The sequence below is a fragment of the Anolis carolinensis genome, chromosome 3 (assembly GCF_035594765.1).
Source record: "Anolis carolinensis isolate JA03-04 chromosome 3, rAnoCar3.1.pri, whole genome shotgun sequence".
NCBI classification, from domain to species: domain Eukaryota; kingdom Metazoa; phylum Chordata; class Lepidosauria; order Squamata; family Dactyloidae; genus Anolis; species Anolis carolinensis.
Window position 1 is genome coordinate 198,065,128 of NC_085843.1, and position 25,466 is coordinate 198,090,593.

At 39.1% G+C, this 25,466-nt stretch overlaps 1 protein-coding gene across 1 annotated transcript in view; it reads left to right on the forward strand.

The window, feature by feature from the left end:
• Positions 1–25,466, forward strand: part of dock1 (dedicator of cytokinesis 1) — a 557,290-nt gene that overhangs the window by 51,516 nt on the left and 480,308 nt on the right. Inside the window, exon 2 of the mRNA XM_062976064.1 lies at positions 22,673–22,756. Coding sequence (XP_062832134.1) covers positions 22,673–22,756 — 84 coding nt within the window. The remainder of the gene's footprint in view (positions 1–22,672; positions 22,757–25,466) is intronic.

Sequence of the window (25,466 nt, forward strand, 5' to 3'; positions counted from 1 at the left end):
TGTAGTTGCTTAATATGACTCAGGTCTTTGCTCTGTTCGGTTTCCTCCGATCTAGAGCACTTGTATTGTTTCCCCAAATATAAGGCATTCCCATAAAATAAGCTGTAGCAGGATTTCTAAGCATTTGTGCAACATAAACCATACCCTGAAAATAAGACATAGTGATAGGAGTGGCTGTGCAGCGTATAAGGTCGGTTCCCCCTGTCAGGTCCCAGTTGTTCTTTGCGTGCTGCAAGCTGAGACATTGAGGGAGACATACAAAGTGAAAGCAAAAGTCACCTCAGTGAAGTGAGGAGCAGGATGCTCTGCTTTAGGTATTGTTTGTCCTCAGGGGAAAAAAGTAAAGCTGTGGCTGCTGTTTTACTCAGCACTGTGCGTCTCTCACCCAGCACCAACCAGTAACATTCTGTGAGTCTCCCTTGCCCCACACAAACACCTTGGGATAGGGGAAAAGCTTCAGCAAGCAGTCTGGTACTGAGCCCAGAGAGATCATCACATAAATGCAGATTGTTGTGCTATACCCCATAAAAATAAGATACCCCTGAAAATAAGCCATAGTGTGTTTTCTTGAGGAAAAATAAAAATAAGACAGTGTCTTATTTTTGGGGAAACACGGTAGTTTCTAGATAACCATGGTGCGGAAAATTGACTGGAATCCAACCTTATGTTTTTGTTTACTTGTGCAAGGTTGGGTTGATCTGGTTATTTCATTTCACATGTGATTATTGTTAGTTTTGAAGAATAAAAATTATCAGTAGCATATGCAGGCTCAAGTTAACCTTATGCCCGTATATATCTGATCACTGCAGAGGTTGGTATTTCCTTCTGCAATGACCAAAGAGCCCCTCCTCATGGACCTACTATAGAGCTGCTGAAGCCCCTGTCTACATCTATTCTTGCCGGGGGAGAGGACTTGGGGATCACAGAAGTGCCTGGCTGTGTTTCCGTAGCTAGATGGGAAGCTCTTTTGTCAACTGCTGAAGTCCTGGTGAACCTCAGTGGATGATGAAGGTCACTTTATTTCTGGGTATGGGGGCATAGCCAGATACGTCTTTGATTCCCCCCCCCCCTCACCTCTAGACATGAATGCCTGTGGACCTCTGTAGCTCTGTGCAAGTTTCATAGAATCATAGAGTTGGAAGAGACCTCGTGTGCCATCCAGACCAACCCCCTGCCAGGAAGCAAGAATATTTCATTCAAAGCACCCCCAACAGATGGCCATCCAGTCTCTGCTTAAAAGCCTCCAAAGAAGGAGCCTCCACCGCATTAGCCATTAGATTGGCTAATTCTGCATACTGAACTACTACGCCTTGCTAAACACTACAGGATTAAAATCAATCAGTGTAAAAAGGAGGAACAGTGTAGCATGCAGTGAATATGCCAATAGTGGCCAGAGAATTAAATGATGCCATTGCAGCTTCCACAACTCCACACACTGGTCACAAAGTACAATTTTCAATCCCTTTAAATTAGAACAAAGACTGTAAAATGCTCATTTACCCCTAGAATATAAGTATAGCCTTATACATGAAAACAGTCAAGGGGAGATTTTTTCAAAATGATTTCTTTTGCCTAGGAGGTGCATTGTATATTTGAATGGACACTATACATTTTAATAACTAGGAACATGAGAAAATCCAACTCTTCCAAGATTAATGTTTTCATCTTTCTCTATTAGAACCCAGTTGGTCAGAGAATTGCTTGCCTCTGGCTAGATATTCCTTTGATTTGTGGAGAGGAAGATCATGAAAGATCCATTCAGCATGTGGTTGACCATCAATTATGTTTTCCTTGTCAGTTCCCTCTAAATGAAGAATTGTGCATACAGCAAAGGGAGCCCTTTACAGAGGAATACATGGCATGTAAAAAGAACTGATTGCTGTGGGGCGAGTGTGCTCTGAAGCCCTGATTAAGGCATACAGTAGGTCTTTGTTACCGCTGCTTGCCAAGCATAGGCAATTCTTTTGCTCTTGAGAAAGCAGGCAAAGTCATGTGATGTCTTATTGATTTTCGAGTAAATAATTTTCTACCTCCTCTGTTTTTCAAGAAACTCCTTACGCCCATGTTTTCCTTTCCTTTAAGGTATTCCCGACAATTATCTTGTTTGAATGTCTGCTTAGATTTCCAGGGGTTAAATGTCATCTGGCAAAGACATTGTGCAGTTCCTCATTCTGCAGCAGACAAAAAAATTATAAAAAATAAAATGTTAGTGGCACAAACTGCAGCTGTTGGCAGAAAGTTCCTCTCTGACAATTGGCTTTAAATGTAAGAGAGAGTCTGGGGGATTGTTGTAGCCAGTTTTCAGCTCTGCAAAATTTTTTTACAAGCCTCCAGTCATGAACAACTTCAAGGATAGATAAGAAAAACATGTCATCTTAGGAAGTTAGACTACCTTCCTTCCTCTTCTTCCTTCACCAAGCAGGACCCTGATTGAACTCGTTACTGTCAAAAAGAAGCCCATTTCCAGGAAAAATGCATCCCTTGATTTTTCAGTGGCTCATATTTTGCTTTGTTGCCAAAGTTCTGTACAACGCTGAATATTTTGCTGAGCTTAGATAAGTGATACTGCTGTGGTACAATAACAGCTTTACCGCCAGGCACTGTTGTTTTGGAGTAGCTAATAATACAGCTTAGCACAATAAGCTTACTGCCAAAAAATCTTCAGTGTCTGCTTATCTGAAGATGCACTCTGTACAAAATCCTCTCTTCATTGGAAAACTGATGTGGTCAGAGTGAAGAAACTAATAGTACTTAGGGTTGTTGCTTCAGACACTTCCCATTTTATGAAGATGAACTAGTGGGGTCCAGCAGAACTATATTGACTGCAATTAGTTTTAGTGAAGCTGTGCTCTTGTTCTGGAGAGGAAGAATTTATTTCTCATGACCTATGCTGTCTCGCTGTACAGTTGTGCTCTGTCTTCTCTGTGGAGGACTAGCCTGGAAATCATTGAAGTATGTTGGGAAAAAATAAGATTTTGAAATGTTGCATTAAACCTTAATGCATTAATATTAACAGTTAGTTTTCTTTCTACTTATTTCTCAGTATTTTTTAATAAGTAATAATAAACATTCCTGGTTAAATCAGCATTTCTTAATATTCCAGGTCATTATTTTACCCAATATATTCATGTATAAGTCTGCAAATTGTAATAAAAATAAATTCCAAAATTTTGTTTAGGTTTATTCATGGGCCAATGTAAGTACTGTACTTTAACCTTTATTTACAAAATAACCCATCCTCTTCTCTGAGCAGAGTATCCAAAGACATGAGTTTGGTCTGTCTGAAGAGAACCTAAAAGAAGCACCAACCCCTCTCTACTCTCTCCCTCTCCTGTGGCCTTTTAAAATATCTGGGTGGGAAAGAGGCAGTGGCCAAAGGCCCTAAGCTGGCATTGGTATTTTTCCCTCTTTACAGAATGACTCTTGACTTATCCATGGGTCATATCAAAATCCATAATTTTGACCTGAAAATCTGTCCTTGACTTATACGTTAGGTTGACTTTTATTTGAGTATATACAGTACTTTGTAAAATGTAATGTTGTGCTCAGATTATAATATGTTACAGTTAATGTCATTGTAGAATATGTTCCAGTAAAGAAACATCCTGTGATCAGTCACTCGGTATGTAGTGGAGTGGTTGAAACTGCCATCTTTTCCCACTAGTGATTTCTCTATAAAATGTTTTCATCAGAATGTAAGAATAGGTAGCTTTGCCAGGTCAAACTAAAGGTCTGTCTAGTTTTTGATTCTCTTTACATAAGATCCCCAGGGGAAGTCCAAAAGCAGGCAAGAGTATAATAATATCATTCCAATTGTGTTACACATGCATTGTTACACACAGCCTACTACTTCTCTTATGGAAATAATATGTGACTACTTGACTTTAATAGTTATATCTCCAGTTAAATATATTTGATGTATTTTATTAATGAAAGTATTTATTTCATTGGATTGTAATATCACTGGGTGCAGAATTATTGTGGTTTGGAAGATTGTTGTGCGATCACAAAATAATATGGGATGAACCCAGCCAGTTTTAATCATAAATTTTAAACTCGCCTCCTGTGTTCTAATCGATATTCTGTGTATTTTAATATGTATTTTATAGAAATAAGTTTTAATATGTGTCTTTTATAGAAATACGTTTTAATATCTGTATTTGTAGAATCTTTACAATGTTTGTGTGTTTTGATTATGCTGTAGCCTGCCTCGAACCATGAGGGGAAATTATTATTGTTGTTGTTGTTGTTTTGTTATTGTTATTATTATTATTATTATTCAATCTAATAAAATTATTTTAAAAATTAATGCGAAAGGCTTTATAAAATGCTATTTGCAGCATGCCTTCCACAAATCTATGGCTGTATAAATATAGATATTTGTTAAATTACTTACTGGTTGTTGTCCTCAACTGTCATTACTTTCACGTTGTTTTTAGATCTATTTTTAACACCTCGTTCACAGACGGGAGTAATTTCTGAAAAACAGATATTAGTAGGGAGTATAATAAATTCTGAAAGGCCATCAAAAAGCAAGAACATACTGTTAACAATTTTCACTTAAAATAATGGGTATTTTGTATTAAAAAGAGTCACCATTTGGTTTTACATTATGCTTCTACTTTGATAGCTTCATTCACAGCACATTTACCTTGACATTGACCTATCTACTTTCACTGATTTCTGGAATCATTTAGTACTGTTGGATCTAATACTTGTGGTCACACAAGTGCAAACCTGTTTAAAGTGTCAATTTGGCGGTGAGTGGCTGAGATAAGCCTTTAGCAAGATGCATCGATTTCTTGTTCCGTTCTTGTCACTTGTGTCTTGCACCTGCTGTGTTGTAAACCCCACTCAGTATGGCGTTTTTATGTTCTTTTCTTAAAGAGAAGGCTTGCTTGTGGCTGTTATGTTTGTTATTTAGGCTATTATTTGAATTGTCGTCTTGATAATGCAGTCTCCTACTAGACTTGCATCTGTGGAAGTTGGCTTCCTCCTGGAAGATATATTGTCAAGCATTATATACACTCATTGGTTAGGGTTGGGGCTTGGTTTCTCCATGAAATGACCTGGAAGAAAGAGGCAATATTTGCTGATTCAATTGATCTTCTGTATCTCTGTTCCAGAGGCTGTTGACGGTGTTGGTGTGTAGTTCTTTCCAGCTAATGGAGACCCTAAAGTGATCTTATCATGGAGTTTGCTCTGGAGCACAGATTGTGTGATTGACCCAAGGTCACCCAGTGGGTTTCTGTGCCTGACTGGAGAATCGAACCTTGATCTCCTCAGTCGTAGTCCAATACTCAAACCATTGTACTGTACCATGCTGGCTCTCTGAAGGTGATATATGCAACTGCAGAAGAAAAGCATTTGCAAAAACCTCTTTCTGTTTTCAGAAACCTTCAATGCTTTAAAGAGTTTTCAACAGAAGGGCACAACGGGATGCTATCCTAAAGATCTTGTTCATACATTTCATTTGCAAATCCCAGGACTTCTTTCTATTAGAGCTTTAAAATATTCAGGCCACAAAGAAGAAATGATGAGCTGGAGGAGGCACAATGAGGAGTGATGTGATTAGTACCCCATTCCCATAACATCAGTGGTAGTGAGTGACAGCCAGGCAATTGAAAATATTTCCAGAAATGGCAAGGAGTGGATTGAAGAGAACAGCTTCTTTGATATTCTCTGCAAAAGGCTGGAATCTTGTTACTGTCATCCATTGAGGTTTTAGAATATGCCTGTGGATTATTCTTATCAGTAGAAATTTTTGTCGCATGCTGCTAATATTGCTGAAGTATAGAAAAGCTCTTTTTTCATTAGGATCTTGGTCACAGATGCTTTAAGGATGCATGCTAAAATATGGGGGGGGGGGGGAGACTTGGCATCACATTTGGGAGGATTAGACATTTTCTGCTTGTTCTTTTGTGGAGACTGAGTATTGTGTACCAGTTTAAGTTTTGCTTTTTCTCTATAATTTGTACGGTGGGGGCCATATGTACATTTATGCATGTACACACATGATCTTGGACACACATTTCTAAATGTGCAAGGATGGTAGGGTTAAGCCTTCCTTTCTTGCCTGCTGAGATCACTGGGAAGGCAAAAGAGTTTCCCTCCCTTGATGATTTCCACTGAAATTACTGTTTTCCCATCACTAATTGCTATGAGAAAACGGAAGCCAAGGAACACTCATTCCATTCTGTACAGCCTGGTGAATTATTTGGTTGTTAGAATGATGGGTGAGTCTCCCTAACTTCAGGGGCTACACAGGAAATAACTATGGGCATATCTACACAGATCAATATCCCAAAGTGTGGGTGCGTGTGTGTGTGTGTGTGTGAGAGAGTTCATTGGTGGCTGTATAACACACACAGTTGATTTTGGTTGATATGGGCCAAAAGCCCAACAATGCAGCCTTGAAGAATGTTAACAAAAGTTGCAGGTTTCTCTGGATTCCCCCTGAGAAAGCAGAGTAAACTACGACTTGGGGCCCATGTGAGCAGTTGAGCTAGTTTTGAGATGGAACAGGCTACAACTGGTCACATGGACATTTCATATTCCTGGGCTTGGATGACCCAGGGATACAGGAGGCACTCACCATCCCCTTCCTGTTCTTGTCGCAGTTGCTAGTAGGCGCAGCATGACTTGTGTTCATCTTGGTTCTTGGAAAGTTATCAGAGAAGGGAGTGGGGAAGGAGGGGACAATTTCTCCTCTTCCCACTCCTTTGTCATTCTGACACCTTGGCTGATGTCACTCCAGGCAGTGAGTGACGGTCACTAGCCATGTTGCACCTGCTGGCCACCACTATAATGAAAATAGGAGAGCCTTCATGGCCGGAATCATTGAGGTTTCCAGGCCTTATGGCCATGTTCCAGAAGCATTCTCACCTGACATTTCACCCACTTCTGTGGCAGGCATCCTTAGAGATCTATTGGAAAATAGGCAGGTGAGGTTTATATATATCTCTCTGAAATGTCCAGGGTGGGAGAAAGAACTCTTTTCTTTTTGAGGCAAATGTGAATGTTGCAATTGACCACCTTGACTAGGATTTAATAGCCTTGCAGCTTCAAAGCCTGGCTGCTTCCTTCCTGGGGTGTTAACTGGCCCTGATTGTTTCCTGCCTGGAATTCCCCTGTTTTCAGGAAATAAGGAATTATTTACAGTCTTGGTTTTCACATTTTTTTAATAGCCAGATTTTGTTCATTTTCATGGTTTGTCCTTTCTGTTGGAATCGTCCACATGCTTGTGCATTTCAGTGGCTTCTCTGTGTAGTCTGACATGGTGGTTGTGAGAGCGGTCCAGCATTTCTGTGTTCTCAGATAATATGCTGTGTCCAGGTTGGTTCATCAAGTGCTCTGCTATGGCTGACTTCTCTAGTTGACTTAATGCAGTGCCGTTCATGTTCCTTGATTTGAGTTTAGGCTTTGCGTTTGATGGTCCCTACGTAGACTTGCCAACAACTGCATGGTATACGGTAGCATGTGTTGGATTTCTTAGTGGGTCTGTAGATAGTTTGTAGGTTGTGTTTCTTCATCAGCTTCCCTATGCGATCAGTGGTTCCCTTGATGTATGGTAAGACCACTTTTCCTCAGGGTTGATCTTTGTCTTTATTCTCGTGGCTTGTTCTTAGTCTTGCAGTTGTTCTGATGTCTGTGGTGGCATATCCATTGGCCTGTAGAGCTCAGTTTAGGTGGTTCAGTTCACCTTGGAGGTGAACTCCATTTCTTTCTCCCACCCTGGACATTCCACAGATATATAAACCTCACTTGCCTTGTTTCCAACTGACCTCACACCCTCTGAGGTTGCCTGTCATAAATGTGGGCAAAACGTCAGGAGAGAATGCTTCTGGAACATGGCCATTCAGCCCGGAAAACTCACAACAACCAAAATAGGAGAGGGTTAATAAGGATGGCCTTCTAGTGGATGGTCAGGATTTCATGCTGCTGCTGCTGCAGCCTTTTTTTTTCTCGTGTCAGGAGCAACCGGAGTTGCTTCTGGAGTGAGAGAATTGGCCGTCTGCAATAAATGTTATAGTTATACTTTTCGGGAAACAAGCAAAGTTGCCTCTGTACAAAGCATAGTATGTGGATCTTATTTGCATGTTTATGTTTATCTTTTATAAAACAATTTGAATTTTTCTTTAGACCACGTACATTGGCTTGTTTTTTTTATAATCTAGCACAATTGCTGCAATACCTATTTTGCTTCTCAGAGTGAGTTAGATTTTCTGCATTATTATCTCTCTTGGGACCGCTTGAAGTAAAACAAAGCAAAGCAAAAATAATATCAATCTTTCTTAGCTGTGTGCTTCAGGCCATCTCTCTCAAAGGCTTAGTTAAAAAGAAAAAAGTCATTTAATTAAAATCCCATTGCAAATTATACTTGATCGATGTTCCTCATTCATTAGCGGTCAGCACAGAATATGACTGACAGTTCTTTTCAGATAGATACTTCAATTTAATTTCAAAAGCTGGTTTTCAGATAGCCAGTGTGTTGCCATAAACAGTTATATGCTTATTTGTGTTTTTTCTCATATACTTGGTGGCTGAATCAAACTTTGTGTGCAGCTTTGGAAGAGCTTCCTTTTGTGCTACTGCCTTTGCTACTCATTGCACTACCTAATTATTGAATACCCAAAGCTTTAACACATAAAAACATTTGGAGCAGCATAACCTATTACTCAGATTTATGTCTGTACAGTTGGCCCTCCACATTTAAAAGTTTAACTTCCACAGACTTGAATTTCTAGGTCTTCCAACATGACTCTGATGGGCTTTTGCTGGAAAGCAGGACCTAGAGATTCCGATAGAAGTGTTCTTTCTAAAAAAAATTAAATCCTCCAACATGATCAGAGGAAGTCGGGCATATAGTCTCACTGGAGGCCTTAGAATTCCTACAGATAACATTTTAATCAATTATTTGAATAATCAAATCTGTAAAAGTCAAAACCGCCAATGTAGAGGGATGGTTGTATTCAAAAATATCCAAAACCCTTCTGTTCCCAAGCATGTTGCACAAGGGATATTCTACCTCTTTTACTTGGAATAATTCCAGTGTTTTCAAAACTAGCATCAGTGAGGCTTTCAAGTAGGAGTACTAGGGTGTATTGGTACTCAGTGAAATGGGTACTTAGTTGTGAACATCATAGAATCATAGAATCATAGAGTTGGAAGAGACCTAATGGACCATCCAGTCCAACCCCCTGCAAGAAGCAGGAAAATTTCATTCAAAGCACCCCCGACAGATGGCCATCTAGTCTGCTTAAAAGCCTCCAAAGAAGGAACCTCCAGCACACTCCGGGGAAGGGAGTTCCAGTGCCGAACAGCTCTCACAGTGAGGAGGTTCTTCCTAATGTTCAGGTGGACTCTCCTTTCCCATAGTTTGAAGCCATTGTTCCACGTCCTAGTCTCCTCTCCCCTCACATTTTTATACATGGCTATCATGTCTCCTCTCAGCCTTCTCTTCTGCAGGCTAAACATGCCCACCTCTAAGCCGCTCCTCATAGGCCTTGTTCTCCAGACCCTTAATCTGGATGCTTTCCAGCTTGTCAACATCTTCCTTCAGCTGCGGTGCCCAGAACTGAACACAGTATTTCATTGAGTTTAATGGGCTTTGCCCAGAGGTTGACATATTATTTTGTGTAAAGATGGGAGAAGATACCATTGAATTCAATTGATTTCTTTCATAGTAGGCATCTTTAAGATTCCACAGAAAATTTAATTAGGTGAGTTTTGCATTGCAACTAATTTTTCCTTCTGTGATCATTCACATTCTCTAATATCTCATATTCTTCCTGTCTTAACACATGTACACGCACATTTACATGCATAGGGAAAAGAAAATACACACATACACTCTTAGGTTCTTGTTAAGTTCTTTGTTCTGAAGTTTTGAGCAAAGAATGTTTAGCGAAGTAATGACTCAGTTGAAAATGCAGCTGTGGCGTTTTTGTCACCTAAACATGATTCAATAAGTATTTTTATTACAAATATTTTTTTGAAAACCAAGATAGCACAATTTCAAATGTTAATTTGTTAATCTGTTGGCAAGGGCATACTTCTCATGAAATTCTGAGAGATAAGAGAAAGAAATTGAAGAGAGAGTGCCTTGGAGAAAATGCTGATGACGCTTTTAAAAATAGCTATTAAGGAAATAAGCATGAATGCTGTCAAATACTAGCCATTGGATGGTTTTTATCTTTTGCATATTATGGTATCCTCTTTTCTTGTGTTTGGAGTGCTTCACTGAAGAGCCTTTTTAACTGTGTGCTTTAATTTTAATTTTGCTTGCAATATTTTAATAAAGCAAGAAAGATAATTCTATCTTAATCTGTCTGTCATCATCCACCTATATTTGGTAGCATAATGATATTATAATTGGTTCTGTCTTATTTAATAGGCTACAGTATGAACTGAAGTCTTAGGCCACTTATAGGCCAGATGTAGGGTACTGAACTAAGTTTAGTCTAATAAGACATAACTGCTTTTGATCAGTATGGCTGCTCATCTTCAGATAATTATAGAACTATATGTAATAGGACTGCAGTGTCCTGAATAATTGGATCCATAACTTTATATAACTCCAGGATTAGAGATTTAAAGAAATTTTATTGGTTTTGACATTTGTGAAACATAACATTTTTGCAACTCCTGAGACTTCATGTGAAAAGATGAGTTCATGACTTTGAAAGAATTGTAGGCTGCTTTGGACAAATACAAAGGCAGAACAAATACAGATGTTTTTAAATGCATAGAATCTGGAGACATGACCTGGCATGTTAAAAAGATGTTTATTTTGTAGATAGTCCCGGAGTTTCAAACAAGATCAATTCTATAGGTTTGTTTTTAAGTTGAATTTCTATAGAAGTCAGAATGGTATATTTTTAAAGTGCAACTCCAGCCACTTTTGATAGCAAATGATTGTTTTATTATATGTGCCTCAGTTTAGAAAATTTCACCTCACTTTATTTATTTATTTATTTGCAGTATTTATATACTGCCCTTCTCACCCCGAAGGGGACTTAGGGCAGATCAGAGTGCACATACCGTGTTTCCCCAAAAATAAGACAGTGTCTTATATTATTTTTTGCTCCCAAAGATGTGCTAGGTCTTATTTTCAGGGGATGTCTTATTTTTCCATGAAGAAGAATTCACATATATTGTTGAACAAAAAAATGAACATTTATTATATACTGTACAGTAGTTGTCATCACAAACCAGCATAACTAGACAAACTGTGAATCCTATCAAGAATTTCTTGTTACTACCATTATTTCCATTTACAACTGGTATGTACATTTACCAATCCTGCATGCTCTGGTGTTCTGTTTGGCAGGCGCTGGGCATACTTCCAAACAAAAACTTTGCTAGGTCTTACTTTCGGGGGAGGCCTTATATTTAGCAATTCAGCAAAATGTCTACTAGGTCTTATTTTTCGGGGATGTCTTATTTTCGGGGAAACAGGCTATACATGGCAAACATTCAATGCCATAGACATAAAATACATACAGTCAGACAGTAGAGGTAATTTAACGTTTTCCAACGTCCGGCTTCATGAGATTTTGCTTGATTCTGGCCACAGGGGGAGCAGCCGCTTCATCCTCTGTGACACTGAGTCCTTTTGATCGTAGTACTTCCTCCTTGCTCTTTGCTTACTGGTAGTTTTATGGTGTCGTAAATTAAATTAAATTAACCTCCCCTCATTAAGTGGTCATACATTCTCTACTCACAGCTGCAGCTGTTTTCGAACTGCTTAGGTGGACAGTAAGCTAGGCTATTAAACAGTTGGGAGCTCAATCTGATGTGGACTTCGAACTGGCTATTAACCAGCTGCGCCTCAGCCCAGCCCTTTCTTTCCCTGTGACAATTGGATTTTAAATTTTTTGGCTTCTCATGGAGACAAAGATTGGTGAAAAAGCTTCAGTGGAGACACATTTTTTCCCATTGTAACTCTTACAGGAATGAATTTCTCTTCCTAGGGGTAGATTTTCTCTCACTTCCTGTACTCTCATTCTTGTTTGTAACTTGTAGTCATATATAAGTTTGTAACTTGGGAACTGCCTGTATTTGGTAAAAGCCAGGCCAGGTTTGGCTTGTGTCTTAGGTAAAGATAAAGTTTTCCTCTGACATTACGTCTTGTCGTGTCCGACTCTAGGTGTTGGTGCTTATCTCCATTTCTAAGCTAAAGAGCTGCCGTTGTCCATAGACACCTCCAAGGTCATGTGGCCGGCATGACTGAATGGAGCACTGTAATCTTCCTGTTGGAGTGGTACCTATTAATCTATTCACATTTGCATGTTTTCGAACTGCTAAGTTGGCAGAAGCTGGGGCTCACAGCAGGAGCTCACTCAGCTCCCTGGATTCAAACCGCAAGTTCAGCAGCTCAGCAGTTTAACCCGCTGTGCTATCGAGGGCAGTGACTATCAAATAATAAAAGGATAACATGCAAATGTATATTTTATAAAAATAGAATTATAACTCTATGGCTATGTTGCCAGTGTGATAGCATTTACTGTCACATATAGGACTCTTATTTTTTTTAAAAAAATCTGTTGACTATCTTGAGACTTGTCTCCTGTGAATTTCTTTGAGTTGCTCCACAGTTCTTGCTTTTTTCACCCTTTAAAATATAAAAGGATAAAATTTAAAAAATACAGAAAACATTTTGGAAGAGTTACAGATGTAAAAGATATTGAGCAAAGAAATGGTTGAATTAGGAGACATACGTTACAAATTGCGTGAATATCATTGTGGGAAGAAAAGAAAGTGGCGCAGTGTGATACAAATCAAAGATTGGAAGAAACTGCAGGTAGAATTCAAGACTGATCAGATTTCAGGCTACAGAATTTTCACAGCTGTATCTTTGAATAATTCTGGCCAGGAAAAATGGGCTTACCAAAATTGGAAGTCAGTTTGAAGGCACATAACAACAATTCTGTATTCAGCTTCACTTCTGGACTGATTCAGAGTTGACTGATCAGGAATGCTCTTGCACAGTTTCAGAAGAAGTGATGAGAAAGCATTCAGTTCATGAACCTCTATCCTTAAAAACTGCATTATGTCTCCTTGGGAGTCCTGGTGCCATCATTTGCTACCTTTACCATTGCACATATCAACTATTTACTTATTTATTTCAAAATTTATATTTGCTATAGTCTAAGATCACTAATGTAATTCGTGACAGTTTGAAAATTTGAAATAATACAAATAATTAAAGCAATCAGAATGTATGTTAAATAATTCAAGAGGGGTTAAAACAGTTCAATGTTACATAGCAAGGTAAGTTTCCCCCTGACATTAAGAGCTGGAGTTGTCCATAGATGCCTCCAAGGTCATGTGGCCAGCATGACTGCATGGAGCATTGTTACCTTCCCGCCAAAATGATACCTTTCAATCTACTCACATCTGCATGTTTTCGAACTGCTAGGTTGGCAGAAGCTGTGGCTAACAGCGGGGATCTCACCCCTCTCCACAGATTTGAATCACAGATCTTTCGGTCAGCAAGTTCAGCAGCTCAGTAGTTTAATCTGCTGCGCCATCGGGGGCTCCTATGCTCAAATTAGGATACAATAATTATACCATAAAGGTTTTAATAAAAGAATATACTTTAACTTGGTATTGTAATTAAGCTTTTGGTGTGTTAGTAAATCTTCCTACAGGAGGATGTTTCACAACAGGGATGCCATAGTAGAGAAGGACCTCTCCAGTGTTTGCACACAATGTATTTTTGGTCATAGTATATAGTACCTGGGCTGAACTAGAAAAGAAGTCCTCTTTTGAATACTCTTATACATTCTTCTGTTTGTCATATTCTCTTTCAAATTCTCCTTGTGCAATCCGCTGTTGTTGTTATTGTTGTTGTTGTTGTTGTTGTTGTTGTTGTTGTTGTTGTGTGCTTTTGAGTCATTTCTGACATGATGACCCTAAGATGACCCTAGTACAGTGTTTTATTGGCACGATTTGTTCAGAAGATGTTTGCCTTTACCTGATACGATAACCTCTCTTTCTTCACGGGGGTTTCCTATTAAAATAATATTGGAAAGAAGATGGTGGCAGCATTATAATATAGCCAGGGTTGAAAAACCAGAAAACATTCTACAAAGTGAGAATTGTTCAACTGGTCCAAGAGGAGTGTGAAGAATTGCAAGCATTGCTAGTTTCTTGGGAGCTTATGATTCCACTTCCATTGCAGCTGCACTGGCTTCTTGTTTTCTGCTGAGCCCAATTGAGACACCTGCTTATTGACTGTAAAGCCCTAAATTGCTGAAATCAGGTTTACTGAAAGACTATTTCCTCCAGCTTCATCTTGCCTGCCTGAATCCCATTGCCGTCAGACAAGCAGTTAATGGGAATGTAGGAGAGATCTGATAGGCAACATCCCTAAAGGCTACAGTATTCACCAGACACTGCACAAAGAGGAGTGCTTTGTGGGCTAATGGCTGAGTTCGATTGGATTTTACATCATTTTTGTCTCACCCACAGCTCTGTTCTTGTTGATCATTAAACCAAACTTCCCCCCTCTCATTCATTCATTCATTATATGTGAGATTATTTTAGTTTAACTTCTTATATAATTTCTTTGATTCTTGTGTGTTGCTTTGAGCATTTTGATATGCGTTGAAAAGATGGAATACAATTACTTGTAACAAACAATACACAGTAATGGAACCAGTTTCTATGTTCAACATCAGTTCTTTTCTTGGAAGAAAACCTCTGTTGTCAGGTTTAAATGCATTTTTGCCTGAACAACTCCATGCCTTAGAATACCAGTTTGTCAGGGGATTTGTTTAAATTTGAGGCTGAAATCTAGTTCTGCTAGTGAAAGAAAGGTTCATCACATGCTGAACCATTCTTTCCTCCCAACCCCCTTCCCCCTTACTGCCTTCTGGCAGAACTAGGAAAGTTACTTTTAAGAAAAATGATGTAATGTCCTTTTGGAATTCTGGGTCTGAAAATGTCATTTTATCACTGCTTGGTGATATCATATTTTACAAAGCACAATTAAAAATTATAAAATACAAATATGCAGAAAATGAATGGTATACGAAATCTTGTTAGTAAATGAATAAACAAACAAATGAATGAAAGTGTACCTCTATTAACAAAGCTTCTGGCCAAGATGCTTGATTTGCAAAATCTTTTTGCTTCTATCCAGTCATACTTTCCATCTCAAACTCTGTTTAGATGATTTATTTTAAAGCAGCATTGGCATAATGAAATAGGGCTGGAGAAAGACTTTCAATGTTGAGTCATACAATTGTAGTAAACATTGCAATAAAGCTTGAGCTGGCAAACATTGGGGTTGTATTCTAGTAAATCCTACTGCAGCTAGGTACGATAAACAGCACAGACATGATAAACAGCCTCCCTAATCTCTTACTAGACTGAAGCAGCCCCTTCACTGCCCACCTCTTTCACAGTGTGGCAGTTGGATGAACTCCAAACCATCCAGCAGGTGTGAACCTGACTCATCCCCATATGATAGCCATCCTTACCTTGGTAGTCCTGTTGTTGTGATGGCCATGGAGCGCCAAAGAGCTCCTGACTGCAACTCGGAGAGGGGAGGGGTTGATGTTCCCACCATCTCTCAGGTCTTGCAGGCATGTTTGCAAACATCAGTGGTGTATAGAGATGCTTAGGAGCTCTTTGAACAAAGTGACACCGCCACCAAGGCAGATGCCACCCCCGTGACCCCATTGCTTTGGCTTAACTGTGTACACTGTTCACACAACCCTGAAGTGCAGGATAGTTCTGGAGCATTCCCTGACTTTGGCTAGCATAGAGCAAAACTGGATTAAGCACCTTGTTCCACATTGGGTTCAAAAAGGCCCTGTGCGTCCTGTAGACACCATCAGATAATTCTTGCCTGCCTCACTTTATAGTGCCCATAGAAGAAATGTAGGTTCTGGCTTCCATTGCACAAACTGATGCTGTGAGAGAAGTTATTCAAGCAGTCTCTTGATCACCAACTTTCAGTAGTGAGGTTACCTGTTTTCCAGAAGGAATCTATTTTGGCCCTTGTGATAGCCAATAAACACAATGAAATACCACAATGGGTGGGGACATGCTTTTTAAAAAATCCAAAAGTACTAGATATGGATTTGTTTCAACAATGTTGTCTTTTTTTACCACTTTTCTGCAAAGCCCCACTTTGTGGAAACTTTCCATCTTAGCTACAGATTTCTTGAATGGCTTCAGAGTTACCATTAGCCTCTTGCATGTTTCTCTAATGCCCTTCTTACCAAATCACTGAGTTTTGATGGACAGCCTTCTCTTAGCAGAGTCACGTTTGAGCCTTTTCAATTTGTAATAATGGATTTAACAGGGCTCCAGGGTAAGTTAATAGTTGGGGATTTTCCCCCATAATACACTCCATGTATTAATACAAGACTCCTGGCTATTGCACTTGTAACAAAATGAATCTTCTCAGAGAAGGTTTTGAACCCAAAAAAGCTGGGTTTCGGTGAGTACATGTATTGCTTTTACACATCTGCTTTACTGACCATTGTAAAGATGTGAAAGATCTATTTTACCTTTTGCAGCTCTTTCAAAATTTAGGGCAACAGTCATGATTCATATTTTTATAGATCCTGTTATATTTCATCCCAATCCCACCACTAAGTTTATATCTTGAGGTCTGAATATCACAGTGTATTACATCTGATTTAGGTTTCATGCTTTTCATGGACTAAGACCTATATTTATTATCAGAAGAGAAGAAGAAGCATGGGAATGGATAAGAGGATTGGGTCAGAAGAAGACTGGAAAGAGGTGCTAATTTTTTTCTTGTGTTATTATGGAATTTACCAGGGTTTCACAAAAGAGTTTTCTAATTAGGATTTTTTTTATAAAAAAGCAAGATTTTAAAAAAGCAAGAATCCTGTTTGTATACTATGGTAGTGTAATTGTCCCTTATGTTAGTGGTTGCTCATTTTGCAAGGCTACACAGCTTTTGCCCACTGAACACTAGGCAGCGTGCTACCCCAGCATTTGCCTTTTATATAAACCTTGTAGCTAATCAGTGAGAAGCCTGGCTGGAAAATTATTTTTTGGGACAGAAATTTTTCCAAATGGCATTTCCCAAAAACATTGGTTTTAAGGACCCACACAGAGACTAATTTTTGGAGAAATCTGAAGTTTAGAACTTTTAACCTTTCTTCCTGGTGATGACTTCCTCAGCATTCAGTCACTGGTGCTTCATTGATGGCCTTTCCTCCTGACACATTACTTGTGTCTATGCTCATATTCTGGCCAAGATCTTTATAAAACCTGATCATAATGCTAGGATAGTTGACCTATTCTGACACCGGATGTTGTCTACATTGACAGTGTTGCTTTTTCAAGTGAAAGTCAAGCAACTAACCCGACCATTTGACTAGAAGTGTAAATTACGGGCAGTCCCCAAGTTATGAACAAGAGGCAAGAAATCTGAAATGTCTAAGAACTAGGCTTGCTCAAATAATTCGTTTTCCCCGTTAACCGTTATTAATTCGTTATTTTCGTTTGTTTTGAAGCAATATACGGCATTGGTTGTCCACACGTCTGGATATCGCGGTTTCGAATCGCGAGAGGCCGTTTTTCGTTATGTCGTCGTTTTTTTCGTTAGGAAAAAAAAAGCTTTTGCAAATCACCCAAACTCCCACCATTCAGGCCCTTTCCTTTTGCCCCTCAGCAAAAGGGGCATCACGGGCTCAGCCAATGGGAGGGGGCGAGGGGGAAGGAGGCCGAGGAGGAGGAGGAAGACGGAGGGGGGAAATGGCCGCCGCCGCCGCCGCCTCGCCTCAGCTCAGGCCTGGTGTCTCTCTGTGAGGCGGGAAGGCGGCGGATGGAGCCGGGAATGGAGAGACCGAGAGAGACAGAGAGGGGCCCGGCGGTGAGGTTTTGACGTCTGTGCGAAGCTAGGCAAGTGGGGTTTATATATCTGTGGAAGGTCCAGGGTGGGAGAAAGAACTCTTGTCTGTGGGAGGCAAGTGTGAATGTTGCAATTGGTCACCTTGATTAGCATTGAATAGCCTTGCAGCTTCAAAGCCTGGCTGCTTCCTACCTGGGGGAATCCTTTGTTGGGAGGTATTAGCTGGCCCTGATTGTTTCCTGTCTGGAATTCCCATTTTCTGGGTGTTGTTCTTTTACTGTCCTGATTTTAGCTTTTCTGTAGCTAAAAATGCATATAAAATTGATTCTATAGGGAGGATAAATGATTGGATTTCAACTCCTACAGCTTAGCTTTCTCTGCCAATAATGGTACCATATCAAACTAAACCTCCCAAGATTCTGTAGCAGTGAGCCATCTTGGATATTGTAAGGGATTTTTATTATTATTATTATTATTATTATTATTATTATTATTATTATTATTATTAGACCTTGCTCCCAGGAAGGTGCCTTCGCTGTGGCTCCCAACTTATCTATCTATCTACCTTTCCACATATTCTCCACATTGTGTGTATGTGTATGTATATTATATATACATGAGCCCCGATGGCGAAGTGTGTTAAAGCACTGAGCTGCTGAACTTGCAGACCGAAAGGTCCCAGGTTCAAATCCCGGGAGCAGAGTGAGTGCCCGCTGTTAGCTCCAGCTTCTGCCAACCTAGCAGCTTGAAAACATGCCAATGTGAGTAGATCAATAGGTACCGCTGTGGCGGGAAGGTAATGGCACTCCATGTAGTCATGCCGGCCACATGACCTTGGAGGTGTCTATGGACAACACTGGCTCTTGGGCTTAGAAATGGAGATGAGCACCAACCCCCAGAGTCAGACATGACTGAACTTAACGTCAAGGGATACCTTTACCTTTACCTATATATACACACACACACACACACATTATGCAGGGACTATATATATATACACAGTATATATCACACACACACCAATTTAACAAAGTTTCAGCCACAAAAACAAAGTTTCTGAAGTAGAACAATGACTTTCACAGTAAAGACAACCCAATTTAACAGGAAATAAGACTTTCAAACCAGGAACAGATTTCTGCAATTATTAAAAATGGTTTATTATAAAAGCTATGAAAATTCGCCAAAAATCAGAGGATAAGGGAAACATTCCAAATTTTGGTGAGCTATCAGTGTTAAATGTGTTCTACCACTGTACCAAGTTGGAAGAAGATCACTCAAAAAATGAGGGTGGGAGAGTCCTGTAAAGTCCTCTCCCTCTGTGCTGTTTTTGGGAATTGCGCATGCGCGTCCGCCATTAACGAATTAATTTAGAAAATAACGAATTTTCGTTAATTTCGAATTTTTTGGGGGGGCCAAATTCGGAAATGCCATCAGAAATGAAAAGCTGCCCCCCTCTAGTTTTGAAACGAGTTTAGAATCAAATTTTTCGTGGATCGATCAAGCCTACTAAGAACCAGTTAATGTGGAGATGACACAAAGAGCAGCATTTTGTTCAAAACTCGTTTCACACCCATTAAGAATACTCTGCCACCTAGGGGATAAAAGCCTCGTGACTTGAAGGTTGGGTTGCTGACCTGAAAGCTGCCAGGTTCGAATCCCACCTGGGGAGAGCACAAATGAGCTCCCTCTTTCAGCTCCAGCTCCATGCGGGGACATGAGAGAAGCCTCCCACAAGGATGGTAAAACATCAGAACATCCGGGCGTCCCCTGGGCAACGTCCTTGCAGACGGCCAATTCTCTCACTCCAGAAGCAACTCCGGTTGCTCCTGACACAACCCCCCCCCCCCAAAACAAAACAAAACCCCAGTGTTATTTAGATTTCAGCAATGGCATTTTTTATTTTACACTGAGGAACTCGCTACAGGCAATTCTCAAGTTGTGAACATAAGTTCTGTAGGTTTATTCTTAAGTCGAATATGTATGTAAGTTGGAACAGGTAAGTGTTACTCCAGCCAAAAATATATTTTTTAGCTTTGGATAGTACAGGGAATAGTACAGGTTTGTTTTGCTATCTTTGCTCCTGTTCATAAGATTTCACCTTGCTTTCTGTTTCTTGGCTTGTTGTGGAAACAACAACAATGGAGACACCATTTTCTAGAATAACTCTTCCAGGAATGAATTTCTCTTCCGAGGGGTAGATTTCTCTCACTTCCTGTTGTCTCACCCCTGTTGTTGACTATGAGTCATTTGTAAATCAGATGTTTGTAACTTGGGGACTGCATGTATCTGGAAAATTTGAAACTAAAGTGAGAACAATTTTCATTCTTCCTTGTTCCTGGGAATGTGAATTAGAAAACAAATTTGTTTGTTTTTTGCATGGTTTATACATCTAAAATAATTTGGCTATTTTAGCAATGCAAGTGTTTTGTATGTATCTCGGTTTTTGAAATGATCATGGGTAAAGTGTGTGCACTGGGGTTTGGTTCCAGGACACAAATCCGTAGACACTGAAATCCCGTTTTATGCAGTGGCATAGCAAAACTGACTCTTTAATTTAAAATGACAAAATCAAAGATTACTTTTTGGATTAAAAAAGATACATATTTTAAAGCTGTGTATGGTTGAATCTCTGGATTCAGAATCCAAAGAAACAGACATCTAATGAAGGGCAAATGGTATTTAAAAATAAATGTGTAATTTATTCAAGCAGTGATTACAAATTTACTAACTTATTTGACTTAGTTTGGGTTGTACTGCTGAATACTATGCAGTCTTAGCATCTTTTAGCTTTTTGCTAGATTATGAGTACCATTCAAATGGTTGAATTTGAAAACTAAAAAACTGTGAATATGATAGCAAAACAAATCAAGGTGCTTCATTTTAAATTTACAATTCAGTGTTTTTTTGGTGATGTGGATGTAATTGTGAACTCGAGTTGGTTTGTAACAGAAAGTAAATGCTTTCTGTCTTCATCTTGAGGATGCATTGGAGATGTAGAAGGCAAGGCTAGTGTAGGCTTGATTTTATTGTTTTTGTGTATAAACAGTCTAGTGTTACTAGACATAGTTGAGTCTGCTTTTTATTTTGGTGTATTTTAGCTATTTCACTACTGATATTATTATATTTCTAAACCAGGTGATTATTTCTAAAAACTGTTAAGTTGTTTCATTCAGGATGACTATAAGATTATAAATCTTTGCAGTAGTTTTATAAATTCTTCTTGCAAAAAGGTCTACAAGCAATTAAAAATACCACTTATTTGTGTATAACTATATTATTAGTTGTATGTTGCATAAATTGGAAATAAAACATTTCTTTTATTCAAACCTTTTATGTCTGGTTGTTTGGAAGTACTTCATATTTGGTAGAGATAGTTGGGAGACAATTGGTGGTTTTCCTTTGTTCTTATAAATGGTAGAGGAACGTATAAAATGCTGTAGGTTGTTTTCAGAGTAAGGCAATGACAAACCTCCTTGAAGAAATCTGATCAAGTAAACTCTATGATTGGGTCAGCATAAGTTAGAGTTGATCTGAAGGCATATACCAACAACATGTTGGTTATTATTTCAGAGATACTTACAGTATGCTCAATGTCTTGTGTGCATCGATATAAAACATAACACCAAAAAGCAGTTTTTAAGACAGCTCTAATAGTGACAGAAACAATAAACTGACCGAAGTTGAATAATTAAAATATAGACTGAGAGCCAGTCATCCCAATCCTCCTCAGTTCGTTGAACTTTCCCTTGATTCAGCAAATCTCTTAATTACCAGCAACGAGATAAAATTTCTGGGAAGGCCTTATTGCTTGCTAAATGTAAAGTGCTCACCAGACAGTGAAGGTTGTCCAGACGATCCTTGAATGAACTCAACCCGAAGAATACATGAGTGAAGAGGAGTCATTTCAGATATCAAGGACCTAGCCCATAATTCTTATACTTTGATTTGTACTGTATATTTTTACGGGTAATATTAAATCAAATTATTCATAGTGCCAGTACTTTAAGGCTGCACTGAACTCATCAGAGTGTACTTTGCGTGGGCATTATATGATTGCATGGCCAGTATCAAAAGCATTCATATCAGCTTGATATGCACATAAGGCTTTTCCAAGATAGTACCAGTATTTACTCGAGTCTAATGCGCCATCAAATCTAATGTGCATCTCAATTTTCAAAATCTTGAAACCAAAAAAGTATTTGCTGATGAATGTAATGTACAGCAGCAAAAGGTGTACTCTTTGTGATATGCCCATTACAGCCGCTGCCTGCTTGGAATTCCTTCTTTAAAAACATATATGTTGGAAGACCAAAGCTTTGAGCAATGGAAAAGAAACCTTGGAGTGTATCTATGCGCAGAATGAATCAACTTTAACTGACTTGGTTCAATGCTACGGAATCATGGGGGCTGTAGTTCTACAAGCCCTTGAGCCTTTTCTACCAAAAGCTGCTAATGCTTCACCAAACTACAAATCCCAAAATCCCATAGCATTGAGCTGTGACAATTAAATTACAGATGACATCCTTTAAATAGAAACTACAGGTGCTCCTGAAGCAGCTTCCCCATTGCATTGGCTCAGCAGTAAGATTACCATATTTTGCAAATCTCATGTGCACCCTAATTTTGGCAAGGTAATTTAGCCAAAAAAGCTGAGTGTTTGATTCGAATAAATACAGTAATAGATTGGAGCATAAACAGTAATGCTTGAAACTATGATTTCATTTATTTTGAAGCTTCCAATCGTTTTGTGGTGTCTCTTCTGGAATTATATTTTGTACTAAAAACATGACCTTTCTTCTCTCTTCCTTCTCTTTTTCCTTCTAGCGTTCTACAATTACGATGCCAGAGGCCCAGATGAGCTGTCTCTGCAAATAGGAGACACTGTGCACATACTGGAAACTCATGAAGGCAAGTGGAACAAATGTTTTGTTCATAGTTATTATTCTCCTAGTCATAACTGTGAGCATTTCTTTAACATGTCTGTCTGTTTTACCAGATGAGTTCTATTTTGAGACCTAATGAAATATTGAAGTATTTAAGTGGGCACAAAATTAACAGTCGCTGCACATTAAATGAGCAGGCATGTGATAACTGATGAATAACCTTTCTAAGATGCAAATTTCTTTTTCTCTTTTTCTCTTTCTCCACAAAAACAAGATTGATGCCTTTGTTTCTTAATTTGTATGGATTTCTGGTAGCATCTGTTCAGCGGTTAGAAAGGTGATAGATGTTCTCAGGATAACCAGAGATAATATACAGGGCCTTTCTTTTAAAAGATGTTACTTTGGATGCTGAAAATATCAAATATTTATCTTTGCTTATACTCCCATGTAAGATCGTAGAAACTGTATCTAATGGTTGTTAAAAAAACACTTCTAGGTGTATGCACTTTATTGTGAAGTAGAATAATATTTAATATATACATTTTAATGTGCATTAATAAGGTATTTATTTATTTTCCCTATCTTATATGAATGCTCCCTATAATAAACATAGTCCTTAATTGTTATACATGCTCATATATAAGTCTAGAAATTTTAGTAAAAATATACAGGTAGACTTGTCTACCAGTCAATGTGAGTATTGTACTTTAACTCTTATTTAAAAAGATACCACCCGCTTCTCTTAGTAGAATGGCAAAACACAAAGAGCTTAGCCTGTTCTAGGAGAGCCATACTACCTCATCATACGGGCCGATTTGCCCATCATATGCTGCTTCCCCTCCATTTTTAGCACAGAGTCCTTCTTGTACAGGTACTTCTGGTCGGGCTCTGTGCTAAAAAGGGAGAGCGCTGCATGCCATTGCTGCGGCAACATGGGAGTCTTCTCGTGTTGTCAACCTATCAATGGGGGAAGCAGAGTGGCGACACTTCACCCCCATGGCATGAGGAGTAAGGTAAGGCGAGCAATGCGGGGCATGGAGAGGTGGCTTCTCCACGCCCCCTGCCAGGAACTCTTAAGAAACGCCAGCCCTTGCTATTCTAACTGTCATGGCACCACTCTTAGCCCTTTTGAATGCCTAGATGGGGAAATGATGTGGCAGTAGCTTTCCCCTGTTTACTGAATGACCCAAGCCCAAACCTTCCAAAACTGTGTGTCACAACACATTAGTGTGTCTGCAGCAGCGTGTTGGTAGGTGTGTCACACAAATATAATGGGGAAACCTCTTGAGTCTATGTGAAATAAGCAACAAATAATATCTTTTAAAAAATACATAACTGAAAAGTTTTCATGAGATATGTTGTGTGTCCATACATTTTGCTATTACAATTAAAACACTGAATTACTGTGTCGCAAAATTGTGTGTGCCTAAAAAGGTGTGACACCAACATGAAATGTTTGGAAAGCTCTGCCTGGATCATATCAAAATTCATAAATTTGGCCCCAAATCCTGCCGTGTTCATATAAATAAGGTCAACTTATCATAGAATCATAGAATAATAGAGCTGGAAGAGAACATCTAGTTTAGTGGTTCCCAACCTTTGGGTCTTCAGATGTTTTGAACTTCCCACAATTCCTAACAGCTGGTAAGCTGGCTGAGATTTCTGGAGGACCAAAGGTTGGGAACCACTGATTTAGTCCAACCGCCTGCCATGCAGGAAAAGCATGAGTATATATGGTAATTGCTTACTGGATCTGTACTGTATTTGGCTTTGCTCCCCTCTAGTAATTTTAGGGCAACTTGTAAGGTCCCCTCCTTCCCTATTTACACATTACTGCAGTCTATGGGAATAGGCAAAGTTATAAGAAAAAGCAATTTGCTCGATGCCATTTATAGATCTTCATGGCTGAGTGGAGATTTAAAACCAGGTGAACTCTCGGGTGTTAGATAGCACAGCTTCTCTGTGTTGATACATACTCTGCTTTGACTCCCCCCCCCCCCCCAAAGATATGAACTGTTATAAGTACCACCTCTTAGGCATTTAGGGCTTCTTACTCCTTACTTATTTCCTCCTTTCCAGCACTCTTTCATGGATGGGAGATGTATTTCCTTTCTCATCAATATGTATGTTTGCTTGCTCTTCCTCTAGCTTTTTTTCCTCTGACCTTTTCAACACAAATGAAAGATGCAGTTGCACTGTTTCAGCTGACACTTTACAACCCTAGAAAGGCTGCTTGCATAAAAAGCACACAGTAAGGGGTCTCTTCCACATTTGATTGTGAATGGCATGTCTTCCTTCTCTCATTTGTTTATGTGATTTTTAAAAGTCAGGTGTACTTGTTGCATGCTACCATGAGATAATGGCATTTGGAAATAGAGTAGTTGCATAAATAAGTTTCTGCATAGAAAAGCTGTGTTCACTTGTATTACTAACCCATTGTTTGGCGTTATATGCTCCACTGGACCTGAGATCTCTGTTTCAGGCATAAGGATGGAAAGAACAATAGAAAATATTTGAAATATGGTTAAAGAAAATATTGTCAAGATACCCTGAGAAGAATCTTGGGCAGATGCTAGCTTTGCAATTTGCTAATTATTCTGTGTAAAATTTGCACATGGTGGGTTTGCATAGGAAACTTTTCAATGCAATTTAAAATCCAAAAATATAGAGACATTAGAATCAAACATAAATGGTATTACTTAAAAATTAGCAGTCAAAATCCTTAAAACTGATAT